General features: G+C 36.9%; 4 protein-coding genes across 4 annotated transcripts in view; all 4 read left to right on the top strand.

The window, feature by feature from the left end:
• Positions 1-258: 258 nt before the first annotated feature.
• esco1 (establishment of sister chromatid cohesion N-acetyltransferase 1) lies at positions 259-8,780 on the top strand. The gene is made up of 10 exons (XM_055182832.2): positions 259-391; positions 1,126-3,022; positions 3,480-3,564; positions 3,995-4,061; positions 4,217-4,304; positions 5,414-5,545; positions 5,657-5,746; positions 6,219-6,362; positions 6,458-6,642; positions 7,861-8,780. Exons 2-10 carry the CDS (start codon positions 1,127-1,129, stop codon positions 8,006-8,008), a joined length of 2,835 nt encoding a protein of 944 aa, XP_055038807.2. The 5' UTR covers positions 259-391; position 1,126; the 3' UTR covers positions 8,009-8,780.
• Positions 8,781-9,742: 962 nt separating this feature from the next.
• pak1ip1 (PAK1 interacting protein 1) lies at positions 9,743-14,202 on the top strand. Its single transcript, XM_055182867.2, has 10 exons — positions 9,743-9,965; positions 10,297-10,459; positions 10,572-10,692; positions 12,762-12,836; positions 12,998-13,050; positions 13,138-13,283; positions 13,364-13,461; positions 13,610-13,706; positions 13,806-13,926; positions 14,061-14,202. Exons 1-10 carry the CDS (start codon positions 9,888-9,890, stop codon positions 14,183-14,185), a joined length of 1,077 nt encoding a protein of 358 aa, XP_055038842.1. The 5' UTR covers positions 9,743-9,887; the 3' UTR covers positions 14,186-14,202.
• Positions 14,203-14,517: 315 nt separating this feature from the next.
• tmem14cb (transmembrane protein 14Cb) lies at positions 14,518-15,683 on the top strand. Its single transcript, XM_055182870.2, has 4 exons — positions 14,518-14,675; positions 15,026-15,127; positions 15,215-15,302; positions 15,469-15,683. Exons 1-4 carry the CDS (start codon positions 14,600-14,602, stop codon positions 15,527-15,529), a joined length of 327 nt encoding a protein of 108 aa, XP_055038845.1. The 5' UTR covers positions 14,518-14,599; the 3' UTR covers positions 15,530-15,683.
• A 911-nt stretch (positions 15,684-16,594) lies between these two features.
• The window catches only part of LOC129426492 (guanine nucleotide-binding protein G(olf) subunit alpha), a 35,849-nt gene continuing 31,397 nt past the window's right edge, over positions 16,595-21,046 (top strand). Inside the window, exon 1 of the mRNA XM_055182850.2 lies at positions 16,595-17,286. Within this exon, the coding sequence (XP_055038825.1) occupies positions 16,827-17,286 (460 nt within the window). The 5' untranslated portion in view covers positions 16,595-16,826. The remainder of the gene's footprint in view (positions 17,287-21,046) is intronic.

Below are 21,046 nucleotides of genomic sequence, written 5' to 3'. Positions count from 1 at the left end.
ATATTTTTTTCACAGAAAGTCAAATTTTTACACGTTTGATTTGTAAAGTTTTATTTCAGGTGAGATTGTTTTAGACACAATGTTCTCAAAGTATCAATGCAGATAACAAAACATTTTTGTAAATGCAAGAATTGTGATAAAAATAATATACGAATCAAAGACAAAATAACTAAAATAACAACATAAATTACTTTTACTGTAAAGAAAAGAATGCTGCTATTTTGCAAGTCGAAAAAACATGAGGTGAAAAATAGTGCTTTTCCAGTCCAGCAGGTGTCGCTCAATCAGTCACTGACTAAACAAACTCAACTGCGCATGCGCACCGGAAGTTAGGCTAAACTTTGCTTCACACAGCGGAAAACAGCTGTTGTTCAGAAACAGGAAAAGATAAGTAAGTTTGGCATCGTACTGTATTATTTCTGATTTATTTTTAATTATAATAACAGTCCTATTAAAATGTCCATTATTTCATATATGCAGTTAAGGACAAAGGGTGTCGGGCGCTTTTTAAAGAGGCAGCTAGCAGTGCTAGCAAGCTCTGCTAACTTTCTAGTCGACGTCAGAGTAGAGAGAGAGATTAATCGCTTGACTGTTACTGTAACAGTCAAATAAAATTAGATTAATGTATGTTATGATGGGAAATTGGCTTAATTTATCACTCTAATCAGTTTATACTGTACTAATGGGAATAAATGAGACATATTCAGTTCAGAGATGTCATCTGAGACTTCAGCTCTTGGCATGTTGACACTTGAGATCTCATCATTTTATTGGTTTATTCATGCACTTTATTAAAGGCTTTGTGGATATAGAATATACAATGTCTTGTAAATACAAAATAATTTATTACGTATAATATTAAGTTTAATATAAATTAATTGCGACAAGCTTGAGCTTTTGTCTTAGGAAATCTGTTGTTTTAATGCAAGTATTAGTATTATAATTATAATTTGGATTATATGTCTAATTTCTTATGGCTAAAAATAAGCCCAGTCTAGTATTATTTGCTTCAACCTTAATCTCTGTATGTCTTAAAGCAAATATCTCCTTGCATGCTTTAATGTGTGTTGCTTTCTACAGTGAATTTTGCAATCGCATATATAACTTTCAGTTGGTTTTCTTTAGGATGCCCGGTCAGAAAACAACAATGTTGTCTTGTGAACCTGAAGCTAAAAAGACGAGGATGGAGGAAAGCCCTGCAGCATCTGATGAACCTGCACCGATATCTCAAACCCCTAAGAAACCTTTAAGAGGAAGACCTCCGAAAAGCAAAGTCGTGGAAACGAATGTGTCTAAACAGAAACATCTGCCACAGTCGAGGGAAGAAAATGGAAAGGCTCTTCGTCGGTCATCCCGACTAAAAACGGTACAGAAAAAGGGTGCGAGAGGAAAACGACGGAAAGCATCTGATACAGCCAATCATAAAGAACAAGGTTGTAAAGACTTTGAGAAACTAGGAGATAAACCGTCACATAATATGACTGTCCTGAAAAAAGGAACCAAGAAATACGTCTCGAGAGTGAAACGAGACAAACCCACCATCTCCGAAACCATTAAAACTGTAACTGCGGCCTTTTTTCCTATACAAGTAGAGCACAACTATGGACGATTTCTCGATCTTGAAAGTGAGGAGATCACATTACCCCAACCTGAGAAAACCAACGTGGCCAACGTAACTGATCTTCAGTCAGTACTTCATGACAGTTTCCCATGCAAAGTGTCACTTGAAGAGCCAAAGGAACTGTCAGCAGATCCTATCGAGAAAATTACAGTGAGTTTGGATGCAAAAGTAGATGTGATGACCGGATCTCCTCCACCTCTAGAGGCTGTTTTCAAAGTCATCCAGGAGACTAGCATCACAAAACACGTGTTTACTAGTAAAAACATTTCGGACATGGGTGAGTTAGAGTTGGTGAATACTTGCTCCTTGCCGGACAGGGTGCAGAGTACAGAAATATCCAATGTGGCGAAAGACTTTCTCGAGGACTCCGATGTGATTCTGGATGACGATATCGAGATTGAACATTGTGTTGTAGAGATCGAAACCTATGACGATTCAGAGGTTGATTCTGTTGCGACGAGCGATAAAGTCAAGGATGATCAGTCACCTTCCAATGTTAAAGATGTAACACCAAGCGAGGAAACAAACGAAGCAATGATTACTAAGGAGGTTCTTTCCTCTCCTTCTTTGCCCCAGGAAAGCTCAACAGACTCAACACAGGGAGGACCTCCTAAAAAGCAAGCGATGAACCCGCAGGCTCGTACAAAGGCACGTCTTGCCGCCCTGGCAGAGGAGAAGGCGGCTGCCGCCAAGAAAGCCCCTCCTCGGCAGCTCAACCTCCTGGCGCTTTGTGAGGAAATCGCAGATGATATCGCCTCCGATGCCCCTGCAGCTTCGGATGAGAAACTTGAGCAAAGTGAGCATCGATCAGACTCAGAGGTGAGCCAGTCTGCGGAGGTAAGTGAAACCAAAGACGAAACAGATGAAGTGATGTCGCCAACGGTCTCCAACAGCAACGACCCTCCCGAAACTCCCAGCGAGGGGAACGCTGAACCCATGCTCGAGGATAGCACACCCAAGAAACGTTTTTTCCTTAGTCAGGTTTCATTGCCCCTCAAAACGCAGGAGAAGAAGAAACTCACCCGCTTTCAGAAGCTAAGGCAGGTGGAACTACAGCGGGAAAAGCTCACCTGGACTCGTGTTAAGAAGCTCAAGTCCGACCAGTTGAGTCAAGCGGGCTCCCCTAAAGAGGAGGACGGCGCTGTCTCGGTTTCACCTGCCCAGGCCGCCACCCCTGCCCAGCATCCTGTCCCTGAGAGTGTGCCCAAAGTGGGCTCGAATGAACCCAGACGGGCTCTCCCTGCTCAGGCACCACCCATGCCTAATGGAATCACCAGCCCAAAGCCCAAATCTGTGGTGGACTATAAACCCTACACCCCAAGACCTAAGTATTCACCAGATGATTTTGAGCTTGACGGTCTTGAAGAAGAGACAAATAAACCAGCGACACCCAACAATGAGGTCAAACACCAAAAGTTTGTGTTGAATTTCAATGGAAATTGTGTAAATAAAATTATTGAAGGTGTGGTGCATGATCTCTGAAAGCCAATGTTTACATTTGAAATCACCTAAACAAACACACCCCTACCCCAATAGAATCTGGACCTTGTTTTCATAGACCCGCCCCACACATACGCAACCCAGGCAACGATGTCGGTTAGTAGACATGGCCCTTACTGGTGTTTTTGGTACTCAGCCCGACTCTCGAAGTGTTTTTCAAAAATAATGCACCCTGCCTTTAACTGCATCCGAATTCAAAGGCTTGATCCTTCGAAGGACTTTTAAGGCCTGTTTTTAAGGGACGGACTTACCAATTTTCAGTCGTGCTGCTGTGATGCAATCTGCCTTAGGATGTAGCCGTCAAATTGGGACCCAGCAATCTGAATAAGTGTAAAATAAATGCATTGTTCTCTCACAGGTCAAACCAGAGCAATCGTCTTTATCGACTAAAGCGGAGCCTAAGCCATCAGTGGAAAGAAAGTCATGTCCTCTCACTACTACAGGTAAACATCAGTGTTTATTTTATGTAAGCCACTAATCGTGTAATTATGTAATCGCCTGCGATTCTCATGCAGATCTCATCAGTAAAGCCGGTTTGGTGATTGGTGGTGGGTCGACATCACCTGCTTTCGGATGGAGCGGCGTTTGTTACACAGAGCCGTATTTCACAGAGAAGTCAGGCAGGATTGTATTCATAATTGTGGACAAATCGCCTCCAATAATGTATGTGATTTTGCTGAGCTTCTTGGTGAAATACGGCTCTGTGTAGTAAATGTCGCTCCATCTGAAAGCAGGTGTTGGCGATTTACTACTAATCACGAAATGATGAGATACGCATGAGAATCGCAGGCGATTTATTGCCCACCCCTAAGATGCTAAAATTTTATTTATCTTTATAACGTGTGTCCTATTTCAACTTCCGTTTGTCTATAGATGGTAAACCAAAACCCTCGCCCCAACAAGAACCTCTCCAAAAGACGCAAACAGAAAGCGACAACGAGTATGAACAGTTATACTAGTTATCTGTATGTGTTATGGGAATGGTATCCTCATAAGGATCTTCTGTTGTATTGTAGTTATAAATCTGGAAACATATAAACCATAGTCTATACTGTTTATTATGCATGGGCTCAAGCTTTTCTGCTGTGATTATAGGGGAAATTCAGTTGTTGAACCAGGCGCAGACAAGAAAGAGGTCAAAAATGGTTCAAAACCTACAAATACACCTGCACAATCCAGCAATGTAAGTAAAATCATTGACTCTAATTTTTAATTCACAGATTGATAGGTTAATATTAAGGTTATTTATATGTTAAAGGAATATTCCACTTTCATTAAAAACTCACAATAATTTACACACCCCCATGTCATCCAAGATGTTTATGTCTTTCTTTGTTCAGTCGAGAAGAAATTACGTTTTTTTGAGGAAAACATTTCACAGGGTTTCCATGGGTCCTTAAAATCCTTGAAAGTTTGCAAATCTTGGGGAAAAAATTCAAGGCCCTGGCAAGTTTTTGAAATATACATACATAGATTCAGCTCATTGAAACTGCTGGAAAGATTTCTGGAAAAAAAGTGTAGGATAATATCGTAAAATTCTTGACATTTTAAGCACACGTGCCAAACTGTTTGCTTTAAATGCTTATATCTTCAGTATGCGAATGTTGATTCATACCAAAATGCTTTTTTGCATAGTTGTGTTTGACACATGAAAACGTCTCTGGTTACGTATGTAACTGTTGTTCCCTGAGAAGGGAACGAGACGCTGCGTCTCCCTTGCCATACTTCCTGCCTCCCTGTAATGTCGTCTTTGGCAATATTTCAGATAGCGATAATACTTACTGGCTCCCGCGTCACCCTGTCTTTGTCGTTAAGGCTCAATTTGATATACACATTCAGACGCACTTACCCCTGGAGACGTCCCCAAAGTGTCACCGCAGTGACGCAGCACGAGTTCCCTAAAAAGGGAACTGTAACAATGTATCTTTGAAGGTAACACGATGTTACCTTGCTCTCACTTGAAATGTGTCCCCACATTTAGTCCTTGAATTTGAGGGTATTGGACCTGGAAAGTCCTTGAAAGGTTCTTGAATTAGAAGTTAACTAAGGTGTGGGAACCCTGATTCCAGGATTTTTCTCTGTATAGTGGACTTTAGTGGACTCTTTAAGGTCCCCTAAAGTCCACTATATGGAGGAAAATCCTGGAATGTTTTCCTCAAAAAACTAATAATAATAATAAGTTTATTGAATCCAGAAAATATTGGAATGTTAATGAAACACTTCCAACAGGAAACATTTATGGTGGATTATATTGGATTAGTGGGGCTCACGCTGTGTGTTTTTTGTTATCAGGATGCTGGTCAGAAGGCGTTCGGTGCTGTCACTTGTAACATATGTGGGATGCTGTACTCACCGAGCAGCCCAGAAGACGAATCACAACACCTCCTCTTTCACAATCAGTTCATCAGCGCTGTCAAATATGTGGTGCGTCAGTGCTAAATCCTTATATTTATTAGTATGACGGTCAAAAATGGTCCTTGTCAAGTACATATTTTATGTTCAGATGAGGAATAAGTCACCTTTTATCTATTGCAGGGCTGGAAGAAGGAGAGGATTCTGGGAGAGTATCCAGATGGCAAAATTATTCTCGTTCTGCCAGATGATCCCAAATATGCATTAAAAAAGGTGCTTGCTTTTACTCCAGCTTCACATAGGGTCACTTTTGTAATGTCACAATTAATCAGTGTTTTACGTGTTTGCTAGATTTTCTATGTAATCTTAATCATGTTACCTGTAATTGTTAAAGTATTATTGCTGCTATACTATTTCAACAGCATTTGGGTATTCATTTAGGAATTTATGCAGCAAAAAATAAAATAAAATAAAATAGAAGACCAACTTTTAAATGCTGGCCATAGGACGTGTAAAGCCCGGTGGTGGTGTTTTATTTTTAATAAAATAAATCTATTAACATTTACATTGTAGTTGTGGTGCTTTTTAATTTTTGGATGGATGCGCCTAAATTTTTGCTGGTGCTCCTAACTCTTTAAGTTGGGAGCACCAGTGCTACCAAATAAAAAAGTGAATTTTGAGCCCTGCATTTAAATAATCTTTAATGGCTTGTTACATATTCATTCTGTTTTTTATTTGTCCGTAGGTTGAGGAGATTAGAGAAATGGTGGACAATGACTTGGGCTTTCACCAGGCGGAGACCAAGGTCCCTTCACAGACCAAAACATTCCTCTTCATTTCAAATGATAAGAAAGTAGGAGGCTGCCTCATCGCGGAGCACATTCAGGAGGTCAGCTAAACATGCAGATGTTTCAAGGAGTGTCTCTTTTCTAATGTTGGTGTGTGCGTCTTATTCTACTTTTTTCGTCTGGCTGATGTGCGCAGGGCTACAGGGTGATAGAGGAGTCTGTACCTGAGGGTTCAGAAGGAGAGAAGGTCATGTACGAGCGTCAGAGGGCCTGGTGCTGCTCTACTGTTCCTGAACCAGCGCTCTGTGGTATCAGTCGCATCTGGGTCTTCAGTATGATGAGAAGGAGAGGAATCGCCTCACGCATGATCGAGTGCCTCAGGTAGAGCTAAAATCTGTGATTTTGATGGTTACTGTGAATCTGAGAAAACAGATATTGTCATATATTTAAAATTCTCTGTAAACTACTGTTTTCACAGTAGTGTCTGGGAGTACAAAAATTAAATACGTTTTTTGTAGCAGTTTAAATTTATTGTAATAAATAAAAATAATGCGATAAAGTATATGTTTTATATAAAAAATTAAGGATCGACCGATATGGATTTTTCAGTGCCGATACCGATTTTTGTTTCATCAGCCTTAGCCGATGACCGATACGGGCTGCCGATTTTCTTGAGCCGATATTTGGAGCCGATACTGCTTTTGCTCACTCAATTTACATAATAAAAATTATGTAAAAAAAGGCATGTTGTTAAAAAAAGATGTTATTAGTTTGGACAGTTCTTACATTCATTTTAGTCTAGGACTAGTCTAATCCCTGTCTGGGAAACCGCCCATAGAGATGAGAAATAAAAACCAGCTTTGTTCAGCTATGATCAGCTGTTAGGCCGAGCTTTCGATGTTGTCGTGGAAAGGTTAATTGTTTTTAGTCACATGACCTGCAATCGCTTGCGGGTTCCAGCACTCTGTCTTTAAATAATGGCAGAAAAAATCGGCGAACATGGCAGCCACGTATCAGCCGATGCTGATACACATAAAACTCGCAAATATCGGCCCGATATATCGGCTGGTCTATCACTATAAAAAATTATCACAAAATTTAGTTACACTTTTAGTGGTTTTACCAACAATGGCCACTAGGTGTCAACGGTTTGCTGCATACTCTTGTCACAAATTAATAAATTACTGTCACTGCATTATTATTACTGCAAAAATGTTTTGAAATGTGAAATCTACATTCTTAGACCTTTTCAACAAAATATAGTTTGTTTGTATGCAAAATATTGAAGTAAACTCAGATGTCCCGCTCACGTGACAGCGCCATTTAAGGGTCAAACTGTGGTTTTGGTGAACACAAATACTGTGTAGTTGTCTTATAATTTTTATGCCATTTAAATGCACTTAAATGCATAATCAAACCTATTTTATGTCTTAAAATTGCATTATATTATAGGAGATAATTCATGAAAGTACAGAACAGGTGTCCTGTCTGTGGTTACCAAACTTTAACAAAATAACATACAGTCCATTTGCTTAAAGCATCAAAATAAATCCCATTAAGAACCAGACATTAATGTTTTTTTCTGTTTTTCTTCTCCAGGAATAATTTCATCTACGGATCTCATCTCAGTAAAGATGAAATCGCCTTCTCCGACCCCACGCCTGATGGAAAACTCTTTGCCACACATTACTGTGGAACGTCTCGGTTTCTGGTCTATAACTTTGTCAGCGGCAATCGCCCAACCTGACAGAATGTGGATGTGCCATCAGCACTCTGTTTCAAAATATTAACATTTGAGTGGAAAACTCGAACTTTATTTCACTACCAAACAAACACAAGAAGAACATAAGAGATGGACAAAGATTTTTATAAAGTCTTATAAAGGTTTAATTGGCCCTTGTCTCCTCACCAAGAGGATGCTAAGGTGTAGACCCTAATATCAAACTTTTATGTTGGCCATTTGACATTGGATTTCAATGAGACTACGCAATAGCTTTTACCTGATGCTTTGTTTGATGATCAACATTGTCTCAGGTTAAGCTCGCAGCCTATCTCCTGTTAGTGGAAGCCATGTTGTCCGGTGCACAACTGCAAAATCAGTGTAAGTGCTTCTTCTCGGGTCCCTTGAGAAGATGTAGGAACTTTACTACTGTAAGCAATGCCTCGGTTATGAGGTGACGTCTTTTGAATCTCAGGTTGAAAATCATGTATTTCTCATCTGATCTCCCTTTAACCCCCACACGTCATCTATTTTCAAAGAGAGCATATTTTCTGATCGTGTTTCATGTGCATTTAAAGAGGTTTACATGCATGGCACTGACATCGATAGACGGCAGATGATTTCGTAGAAGTCACTAATTTCGCACGTCATCGTGCGCAAAAAATTTGATTAATTCACTTTTAAAACAGGAGTGTAATAAGTGTCATAGTATTTCCCTCATTTTAATATTTTTTGAATGATTTTATGTATGTATATGTATTTTGATTGAATTATATTAATTTACCTATGGAAAAAACAACTTTTTTTGTGTGTCACTTTGTGAAGAATCACTTAAATTTGAACTGTATTATATCTGAAGAGAGATATTGCATTTCAATTTGGTGATGTTAGTTGGTTTTACAGAACCACACTTTTCACACTTAAAAGTTGAATCAGCTCACTTATAGGTCATGGTTTTCTGCGGGTATATAAAAGAAGTGTATTACATAAAAAACCGAAAATTACAAAGTAGCTCCCTGCGATAACTAGGTTTATGAAAATTTTATATATTTGGAAGTTTGAGCATCATTTTAAACAAACAAAAAAATGAGGTACGACTTATGTTTTTCTTGTTAATGTAAACAAACCTGATTTTCTTAAAGGGGTCTTAGTGTCAAAATCTGACTTTTTAACAACCTAGCAATTTTGTTTTCTTTGCAAGCATGTGAAAAATTTGTCATTCAGATTTCGCCTGTTTTGCGAAAAAGGTACAGAGTCTAATTGCAATAATACCGCCTCTTAATCTGAACTATACAACCACGGCACTGCCATTTAGTACAGAGAAAAAATAATTGACAGCACAATTGAGTTTTAATTTCAACAAATCCCTATCAATGTGATCAGTGTTTGCATTTCATCAGCTTTTGCATTTTAAAGGACACCCAAAACGGCACATTTTTGCTCGCACCTACAAAGTGGCAATTTTAACAAGTTATAATAAATTATCTGTATGATATTTTGAGCTAAACTCTCACATACGCACTCTGGGGACACCAAAGACTTATCTTACATCTTTAAAAAGAAATCATAATATGACCCCTTTACGGTACTGGACAGTGTTATAATGCATTATACATGAATTTGCACTTAACATAGTCATACATAAAAAGAAAAACAAACTGACGTGGCAATTTTCACACATTTTTGTGTTAGGCTCATTTAAAAAAAATCATTTTTGACGGTACTCCAAGGGGCTTTTATTACGACAGGGACACTTATTATGAAATGTATTACTTCCGGTGGGCGTTTCGTTCGTACTCACATGGCTAACACACGTTGCTATCTTTAAGTATAACTTTTATACAATAACAGCGAGATTATATATTTAATAAAGTTTGTTATTTTAGTAGCTGTGGGTTTAGAAATAATGGGGGATCGTGTTGAGTTGGTCGCGGGATGTTATGAACAGATAGTCTTTGGATATCGAGTGTGCACGAGTGAAAAGGTAAGTTAATAGTAGTTAGAAACCATCATCGAAATTCTAATCTGGGTTTATTGGATATAATGGAGGTGCTGTTTTAATAGAAACTAACTAAACTATGGTCTCTTTTGATATCTTTTGGTAATGAATTGGGTTATTCGGTGGGATGTTAAACCAATAGGGTATCACTAAAACCTACTGAAATAAAGCTCAACATTTGTATAGTGGTTTTAATGGTAAACAGCTATTGTTTTTAGCAGGATTGTGCAATGCCCCCCTTATGTAACCATCATCTAACTGATATATTTACTTATTTTACATAATCTCATCTGTCCTCTTGTTTCATGTATTTTAGGAGTGGACAGCTGAACCCAACTTTACGCATCATGCACACACAGCCTCACTGTCTGCAGTCGCATCCAACGATCGCTTCATCGCCACTGGAAGCAAAGATGAAACCATTCAACTATATGACATGAGCAAAAAAACTGAACATGGAGCTTTGCTGCATCATAACGGTAGGGACAAAGTGACCCGTTTAATTATTTTACTTAAATTTGTTTCATACACTAAAATTGAAAGAAAAAAGATTTTCAAGAAACAAATTGTAACCCTGTGTATTTTTGACAGGCACAATCTCATGTCTGGAGTTCTACGGCTCATCCCATTTACTCAGCGGAGGAGAAGATGGGCTCATTTGTGTGTGGAGCACCAAAAAATGGGAGTGTCTAAAAGCCTTCAAAGCACACAAGTACGTGCACTGAAATATACATGTCTGTGTGCCTACAATAGCAGGGTGGGGTTCTGACTAGAGGGGATACAGCTACGTCCTAATCCCGCAAGATGTTGGGGGTAGGATTAGGATGAAAAACAGCGCTTCTGACTGGGATACAGCTACTGCCTAAAGGATGAAAACAGCACTCATCTGGCGAGATTTCCCTAGATTTTGTCCGTAGCTGTATCCCTTCAAGCCACAACCGTATCGCTTTAAGAAGCATCTAGGGGGCGTGCACACTAAAACATTTAAACGCGACTGAAATGCTCTGAGTTTTCTTCAGCTGAGCGCTTTGGTAGCTCTGATACTTCAGCTCCTCCACTGTGATTGGACGGCCGTGTGAGAAATGACATTGACGAGCGGAGGTTTTCACCCAAAGTTGAATATTTTTAAACTCTCGTCGCTCAGCGCTGAGTGCGGAAAAGCTGCCGAGCACCGGTTTTCAGCAGGGTTTTGTTTGGCTTTTTTTTTTAAAACGCAGAGCTTCCATTGGAAACTATTGAAAACATGCGCCGGCCGCATGCGTAAAAGCTTTGGTGTGCACGCCCCCTTACTGTGTCGTTCACACTAGCTGCAAATCCACCCAAACGTGAAGCTAATTTTTTTTAAATTTGCAAACAAAGAAAAACTAAGCAAGGTGGAAAAGGTGCATTTACATCAAGTTGTTTGATTGAATGACGTGCGATTGGTAACAAACAGTAAATAAAACAAGGCACGCTTCGAAAATGGAGACAGGACTGCATTTAGTTACAATTGGGCAAAAAGAATGTTATTTGTTTTTTGATGCAGGCACTAGCAGCAAAGGCATTACGACGACGTCGAGCCCCATATTGTAAAGACAACGTCAACTGATACAGTCGGACGATTGTCACGTGGGTTTAATGTTCGCTACGTCAGAATTTTTTTTGGCAAATGAGTTTCCATCTCACATTATTCGCATTTACTCTTCAAGTGAGGATAAAAACTATTTTGCAAATTAAGGGATATTTATTTGAAATTTGGCGTTTCTATCACTCGTTTTTAATGCTGCGTGCACACGTTTTTTTTCTCAAGATTACTTGCATGATTTAACTTCGTGTCAACTTGAGTTGAATATTTTCTTGCATGTTTGAGGCGAATAGCCATGTTCGCACCGCGTGAGTTTGCATCTATTTGCATCTTTGGATTGACTTTATATGTAATCTACTCCCGCAATCTACTTGTTGAAATCGTTTTGGTGTGTACGCCCCATTATGCGATACTTAAAAATGCGCATAAAATCGTGGTGATGGAAACTCATCCGCGCTGAGCGACGAGAGTTGAAAAATATTCAACTTTGGGTAAAAACCTCCGCCCGTCAATGTCAGTTCTCACACGGTTGTCCGATGACATCATTCACACTCACCTCAAAGAGAGAGACAGACACACACAGCACTGTTTTTAAATAACCATTTGTTTTTATGCATCAATGAAATAATTAACCCTAATCTCTATAGTACGAAAAAATTAACCAACTTTTTTCTGGATGTGGATTGTGACATGTTACCACAACATGGTTGTGGCTAGAAGGGATACAGCTACGGACAAAATCGAGAGAAATTTCGCTGGATGAACGTTGTTTTCATCTTAATCCTACCCCTAAACCCAACATTTCGTGGGATTTAGGCCGTAGCTGTATCACATATAGCCTGAAGCCCTGTTTTTCATCCTAATCCTAACCCGACACCCAACATCTCGCAAGAATAGGACGTAGCTGTATAGCCTTTAGTCTAGCGTACGCCCTTTATCATTGGAGCTGCAACAGTAAAAGTGTGGAGACATACCTGTGCAGTGATATGTAAAAATTGAGGATTCAATTGAATTGTTGACATAATCGAGTTGTGAGACCAGTGACGATTACCCAATAGAGATATAGCTCAGTGATAGAGCACTGCGTTAACAGCACAAAAGCTCATGGGTTCGAACCCAGGAAACATATACTGATAAAATGTATACCTTGTAAAGCACTGAATAAAAGCATCTGCCAAATGCATAAATGCAATTAAAATGTTTAAACTTTGTTTTAGGGGTCAAGTCACTTCACTGTCTGTACATCCTTCTGGAAAACTTGCACTTTCTGTTGGAACAGACAAGACTCTTCGGTAAGTACAAAAATGTAATCTTACTTTATTAACACGTGCCATCATATAGAATATTAAATGCATTGCTCAGATTGTCCAACCTAAAATAAACATTCTGGTATTGAATTTACTGGGATTAAAATTGGTTAATATCTAAATGAGATTTATTTGTCACACCGCAGAACGTGGAATCTAATTGAAGGAAGGTCAGCCTTCATCAAGAATATTAAACAAAGTAAGATACAAACTATCATATATTTATATTCTGTATTTTCATCACGTCTTATGTATGAAAATAATGCAATAAAATCATGTTTTTCAGATGCAGATATAGTGTTGTGGTCACCAGATGGAGATAAATATGCAGTGGTTGTGAATAACAGAGTGGATATTTACACCATGGAGTCTGCTAAGATCATTGGAACCATAGAGTTTCCAAAACGAATTTCTTCCCTCAAGTTTCTGAAGGTAAAGATTTTTGTGTTGCATATATTGAATATGTGTATTGTACGTTTTATTTCAATTTCTTTTCCATATTTTTCGTTAAGAACACACTGTTGGCTGTGGCAGGAGATGATGAAAGTGTGCGAGTTTATGACGTGACCTCACAGAAATGTGTGTGCGAGTTTAAGGCGCATGAGAACAGGTATCTTATTTTTAATATAATTTAAATATTTAAAAAAACATTCATCTAGCGCAACAATTAAATTCTGTTGCTTATTTATTCTAACAAGCATTTTTATTAGTGTGAATATTTGTTTTTGTTTTATTCAAATGCATTTTTCACTTTATAGAATAAAAGCCATCGAAAGCTTCACAAAAGACGATTTCTGTGTCCTTGTTACGGCATCAAATGATGGATTCATCAAGATGTGGAAACTCAATCTTGAGGTACTGAGATAAACCTATAAGAATTATGATATCTTGAGTTAAAAACAGTTTGAGCTCATTAATGATTTATTTTAATTTGATTCATATTTTACCACATAGGATCATGAGACCCCATCTTTGCTTGGCCAGGTAAACACCACTGCCAGACTAACCTGTCTTTCCGTCTGGATACCTGGTGAAGAGAAAGAGACGGCTGTGGAGCAGCCTGCAACCTCAAAGAGTATGTACAATACAGCCTAAATACAATAGAGAGTATTTGTGATGTTCTTGAGGTGTTTATCTATTGTATAAAGTTCTTATTCTGGTCATTTTAGTTGCAAGCGTAAAACATATGTGTCTCTTTTCTCATATTAGCTGTTGCAGAGTCCCCTGTACCAGCCAAAAATAAAAGAGTGAGAATCACAGACAAGGTCATCGTAGAGGAAGAAACCAGCTCCACAAAGCAAGGAAAAAAGAAAAAAAGACAAAAAGTGCAATAAACAATTTTATTGAAATATTTGGTGGTGTTTTCTTTCATGCGCTTATCCTACATGACATACATTTATTAGTGAAGTTTTAAAATAGTAAAGCATTTTAAATATCAGCCTAGTGACCTAATGCTGAAAACACTGTTTGATACACTAGATAAAAAAATCAATGACGATTGATGATTTTGTGTCATTTTCAAAATGTGGTTATGAACATGTTTATTTTTTTAACATTCATATTAATGAAGCTCATATAAATGCTTTGACTTAAATATTACAAAATATTTTGAATTTATTGTTTGTTTTTTTTAACTGCCCGGTGGGACTTTTATTTTGAAATCGCATCAGGAAGTCGGTGAAAATACTTGCGATTGGTATTTGTCAAAGTCGACACGTTTTGAATTATTGAGAATCAAACATAAAAATATGGCTACAGATTGGTTTGGTTACGGTTATGCAGCTCTGATAACGATAGGAGGGATTATTGGTTATGTTAAAGCAGGTAAAGACCTCGTGCATCAAACGACTGAACGGTTTAAATAGCTTTCGAGCAGCGGTGATATGTAAAGTTTGAAATATAAAAATCTAATTAATATATTTAAGCAAACTTTAGAAGTGTGGATATAGCTGATCATATAACTAAAATATTTGGGAAAAAATGTGGAAAAACTCGCCTTTTACAAAATCTCATTCTAACATACCGTAGTTACAAAGAAGGAAACATTTTAGTAGTGTCTTACAGTGGAGTATATAAGTTTGTAAATATGCAAGAATGCCAATGAGATTATTTGTGGTTATAACACTTTTACGTGAACGGAACTTCCTAATATGGTCAGAGGTTTACCTGTGCAGGTAGCGTCATGTCTTTGGTGTCAGGGCTGCTGTTTGGCGTTGCAGCGTTTGTTGGTGCCTATCAGATGTCAAAAAATGGCAGAGATATCTGGGTTTCACTGGGTAATCTTTCTTTTTTTTAGTTGACACATTTCGTTTTACTCTTAACACTTGATACAAACTATATATATATTTTTTATGTTTATATAGGCACCTCTGGATCACTGACTGTTGTGATGGGAGTGAGATTTCTAAGTTCATGGAAGTTTATGCCAGCTGGACTCATGGCAGGAATGAGGCGCGAACACTAAATTTAATCTACTTGTTATATTTTATATTTATTATATAGTACAATCTAGTACACTTTGGTGCAATATATCAAATATTTATGATGTTCTTTTAACACAGAGGAAAATAATATTGTGGTTGTTAAATTATGTTTTTTATTCTATATTTTCTTGCAGTTTGTTGATGTTCCTGAGGATAGGCGTAAAAGTACTACAGACTTCACAGAAGAAAAAATGAACAACAATTTATTTCTTTATTTTTTTATGTGTCTTGAGTAAAAAAAAAGAAAGTAAAATGGTTGCATTGTTGAAATAAGTATATTTGTTTGATATATTGAAATATTCCTATACTTTGTATGTACCTATATACATTAAAAATAGTTAGCATATTATTTTGGTCAATGTGTTAAAAGTTTATTACTTTGTCCAACAGGGGGCGCCAAAATCTTTTAATAAAATAACACCACATAAACATTTACAGTGTTGATATTTTTATTAAAATCTGTTCTTTGAGTACAAATTGAGTGCAAATCTCAATAATATCAGGAAATATTTACATTAAAAGTCACAATAATACACTGTAAAAATACTTTGATGCCTTAACATTTTTTGTTGAATCAACTCAGATTTACAAGTCATGTCAACAGAGATCACAACTGAGAAAAGTCAACTTCATTTTATAAGTTATAACAACTCACCTGTAGTTATAACAACTCAATTCTAGTCAAGATAAATAATAGTAAGTTGAAATGACTTGTAAATCTGAGTTTATTCAACAAACAATTTTAAGGCAGCAAAGTATTTTTTACAGTGTATCAATACAAAATTCAAGCAGCAAATTAAAATACAATATATTATTCTTCAAATACTTGGATATTAATCAAATTCATCAAGTTGAGTTCATACATTAAATATCCTGTAGTAGTAAATTTATATGAAAGTTGTTTTGATGCATTTTACTTTGTAACGATCAAATTACTTACCACAACAAATCCTAAAACAATGCAATTACATTATTAGTGCCCCAGTGTTGTTATTATAGTGTTCTTAGAAAACCTCAAGTGAGCTTCAAGTGTCTTCATTAAAGATCTCATTAGTGAGTCTCAATATGGGGTCTCAAGAGTATATAAAGTAACCTTAAGATACTTAAATAGTCTGGATGATCCTCCCAGAGCCCTCAAAAAGGTTTCACAACGATAAATCCCTAAAATGCATAAGTTCAATGTATGGCCATGTATGTGTCCACTCCTGCTTTTCTGTGGCTGGGCTTTTGGTTTCATTACGGTAAGGTGGACCTGCACTGTCAGCAAGCAGATGTCAGGTGATCCACCGACTGCTGCGCGTAGGTTGGACTGTACGGAAAACACAAAATGACATTTTGTAAATACAGGAGCATCACTTTTGGATTACGCGTGGCCGGAAAATGCAGCACGTACCATCAACTCATATGATCATGCGCTAAATCAAAGCGGGATTTGAGCGTTTATTGTGTATTTATGATCAAATATCAACCGTGAGCGCTGCCTGGCCACACCATGGGGCTTTGTTACAGTCTGCGCCCCCGTTTATTTGGGGATCTAAGTGGATCCATTTCCAACTCGGATTCAGATCACCAACCTCCCGATCCGGGGATGATAATGATGCCGTCTTGCGTCCGGGGATCCCGACGGGACGAGGACTCTGGGGGGAACAACGGTAAGACATCATCCACCTCTCCATTACGCACCGGGGACGCCGGTAAGATCCCGGCCGGGGAGCTCCGCCGTGGAGACGCGGACAGAGCCCTCATCCAAAACGGTGGAGGAGGCGGAGGAAAGCGAAGACTGCAGCTGCTTCACACTCCCAACAGCGCACAAAAACAGAAGAACTGGGATAAACTGGTGGTGGAAGAGAAGGAGGCCGAGAAAGAAGCCAAGAAAGTCAGCAAGAATATTGACAGGGCCTTGAAGGAGCTCAAGCGGGAATATAAACAAACGCATCGGCTGCTGCTCTTAGGTGGGTGATGCTGACATAAAATCACGTTTTGGGTTTGTTAATGTCGTGTCCCGTTATTTCTTTTGTAATGCTAATATCGGCGTGACATGTGTAGGCATGGGTGACTTTGACGTCATGAAGCCTGCCTTGCTAAAAACTGTGGTAACCCTTTTAATTAAGGGAAGGATATTTTAATGCATTATTTAAACCTTATATATTACAGATAACAGATATTTTTATTAATGGAAATACAGATTAATTTAATGTTTTGTTAGCAATATGGGCCAGGAAGTATCAATGTGTATACACCTTATGTAATAATATAAATAACACAAATGTTAGCAGTGGTATTGTTTACACAACAGTGGTTTACAAACATGACATACAGAACATACATGAGTAAAGTAAGTTTTTATTTCTAAATATATGTCTAGCCGATATTACAGTGTGTATTATTTATGAGCCATTATGAATACCTTTTATAATGCACATACATTGCAATCTATCTCTAATGGTGATTTTAAAATGTAAATTCAATAGCTTAAATGTGTTCTCACTTTTAGGCCCTTGAATAGAAACCGAAGCTATCATTACTCTCCATCCAATAGTCAGTCTTTTTTACGATTTGCTTAGTTACTGCATTTGAGGACGATATCAGATATTAAAAATAAGCTCATGAAATTTGTCAGCATGGGTATCACACTTTGATAAGATACCAGAATTAGTTATAGTACAAAGAATGGATTTTTTGACCTTTGGAGCAATTCATACACACATCTTTATAGACCTTTTAGAAGTTAAATTCCAAAGAACCTGCAGAGCTAACGTTCATATCAAGCCGAGTAAATAAGTATTTACCAATGAGACGCAAACGGGACGTTTGACTTTGTTATGATTTTGTTCGAAATGCCTTTTATAGGAGTGTGCCTTGAAACAGTTTGTGGATATGTCTCCATAAGCATTTCCATAAGTGCCTGATACTAAATGTATATCACTTCAAAGTAAACGTAAATGTATTACAATTTTGCATGCTGTTATATGATTATATGATGGCAGGTCAGGTAGCATCTGAGATTAAGATGGACAGAGGTTTTAGTAACCTGGCCTGACACAAACCAGCATTGATAGCGTTTATAAGGAAAATGTTAATAGTTTTCAGGCACAATTTTTGGAGTAGCTGACTAATTTTGGAGACCACAGTGATATATGGGTGATTCTTACGAAAACTTGGTTTTAAAAATGTCAAGCATGAAAATGTAAAAATTGCTTAAATTTACTTTTTTTCCCACCAGACATTGAAAAACAAAGTCTGGAGTAAATGGGAACATTAATTTAAAAACTTTTACTTATCATTTAACACTTTTTGTAACATAATTTAAAAAATTAGTCCTAAAAAATCTCATTACCGCAACAGTCAGAAAACATCAACACTGACATATTTTCAAAATGACATGACAAACCTGAAAGAACATAATTTGGAGATTCTGCACATGCATTTAAAATCAAAGTATTATGCTTCTATTAATTAAATTAACATTTAATAAGCATCTGTTGCGGTAATGATAATCAAAATGTCGTGTAAGCATTCTGATAAGACAATATTTCAAATTAACTGTAAAAAAAAATGATCTAACCTGGTAGCCATCTTGAAGTAACTGGTCCATGTGCTTGGTCACTCAAAATCAAACTTTATTAAAATTCTTTATGTGTGCTTAAACTGTTCTCAAAAAGTGTTGCGGAGGATGAGAACATCAGGCATGGACACATAATTTTCCTAATTTTTCTTCATTATTATTATACATGAATATTCAGTTAATATTTTTTCTGTCATCTAAAGTAGTCTAGCAAAACATCCATTTATTTTTTTCTTAATATTTTTGTGTTAATTTGATTAAATTACAACATAACGCATGTTCAAACACAGCCGGACACATTGCGGTAATGAGAATTTCAGCAGAAAATGAGATAAAATTTACAATTATAAATTCTTATGTTACATTATGTTACAGTATTGTGTTAATTCTGATGCTTTTTAATGTTACTATATTACACATTTTAAAGCTAAAATCATTAGTGCCATGGTGTTTCAATGGTTTCGTGAGAATCACCCATATATATTAATTTCTTAAATATTTAAATATTTAAGGCCACACACGAATGTCTCATCTCGATTAGTGTTGTGACACTGAGGTCTTGTCAGTTGGTAATAAAATAGAGATGGCAGAGATGGAGAAGAAAATAAATCGTGGATTATAAATTAACTTGCATGGACGATATTGGCGAGTTATCTTTAAACCGTATAGTAGAGTTATTTTTAGTTTATAAGGATGACACATCCTTGGGAATGTCTTTGTACAAGTTGTACTGTAACCATGTTAGGATCTGGGATATCAAGTATTAGATAACAGTTCCAATATCAACTCTTACTAATAGAGGTAACAAGTCTTTAAGGCCATGAGCTATTTTTGGTATTTATTTATACAACACGACTAGACATGACAGGATATGTTTATGACAACACAAAACAGACCATTTTAAGTTCATTTCAATATTTTTGGACGATTTGTCACAGTTGTTTTGTTAAAAATCGACTGAACAGTAAGGCTTTCTGTTCATAACTGTAAAAGCAGTTTGATTATGATAGTAACACTGTCTGGGTTTTTAGGAAGCAGACAGAAAGTTGTCATACTTCTACACAAGCTGGTATTGTTCCTTTTTGTAGCATTGCAATGTGAAGTGTATGTGTAAACTGAACTTTGTCACCCTGTAAATAGGTTTTATCATTTACTGAAGGTGTACTTTGGCTCTAGTGTGGCCCTTACAGCACATGGCCTGCTAATTGTAATGAACATATTATGCAATGCGCTATGTTGTTTTGAGAGATTGTAGCTTAAGGTCAGAAACATGCATACAACTTTTTGTGCTGAAGTGAAAACAAAATGGTGCATTCGCAAAGCATCAGCTATTTAACCAAAAATAGTTTGCAATTCATTGGGTGCAAACATTAAAGATAAGATAAAATATTACTAATAAGTGGATGCTTTTAGGTTCTGAAGCACCACACTGTCCACATTTAGCCCCTTTTTAAGTTATTCAACTGAGAATTTGAGATGTTTAAATTGAAATGAAATTCCTCTATCAAAAACCATCATATATATATATATATATACATATATATATATATATATATATATATATATATATATATATATATATATATATATATATATATATATATATATATATATATATATATATATATATATATATATATATATATATATATATATATATAACCGGCAATTCCTAAATGTTCAGCAAAAAATGTAACTATTTCTCATTTTCTGGTCTCTGTTTCGAACCACATTTCATTTTTCATGGTTTTTCACAATTACTTAATGTTAAAGTGACAGAACTGAGGGTTTATTATCGTTTCACAGAACGGACTCTATTTCTTCACTTTGAAAGAGCTTTTTATAGAAACTGTAGAAGAAGTGAAAGTCATAATTGTTCTTGTGTAGAAAATAGGAGAAGTACATTGTTTAAAGAAGTCAAATTGACTAAAAGTGCACTGCATAGCATTACATTCTGTTTGATAATTTACTGAAATACTTCTGTTAGAATTTAACATGATCAACCCATTTATATACATGTCTCCGAAAGTGATGTTATTGTTTACATGCATCTTTTTTTAAAAGTATATTTCAGTGGTTCTCAAACTTTTTCAGCGTGCGGCCCCCTTTGTTTACGGTGCATTCCTTCGCGGCCCCCCCAAAGAAAA

Source organism: Misgurnus anguillicaudatus, chromosome 25, assembly GCF_027580225.2.
Source record: "Misgurnus anguillicaudatus chromosome 25, ASM2758022v2, whole genome shotgun sequence".
NCBI classification, from domain to species: domain Eukaryota; kingdom Metazoa; phylum Chordata; class Actinopteri; order Cypriniformes; family Cobitidae; genus Misgurnus; species Misgurnus anguillicaudatus.
The sequence above is the reverse complement of the archived record's forward strand: the minus strand, read 5'-3'. Positions and strand labels throughout refer to the sequence as shown.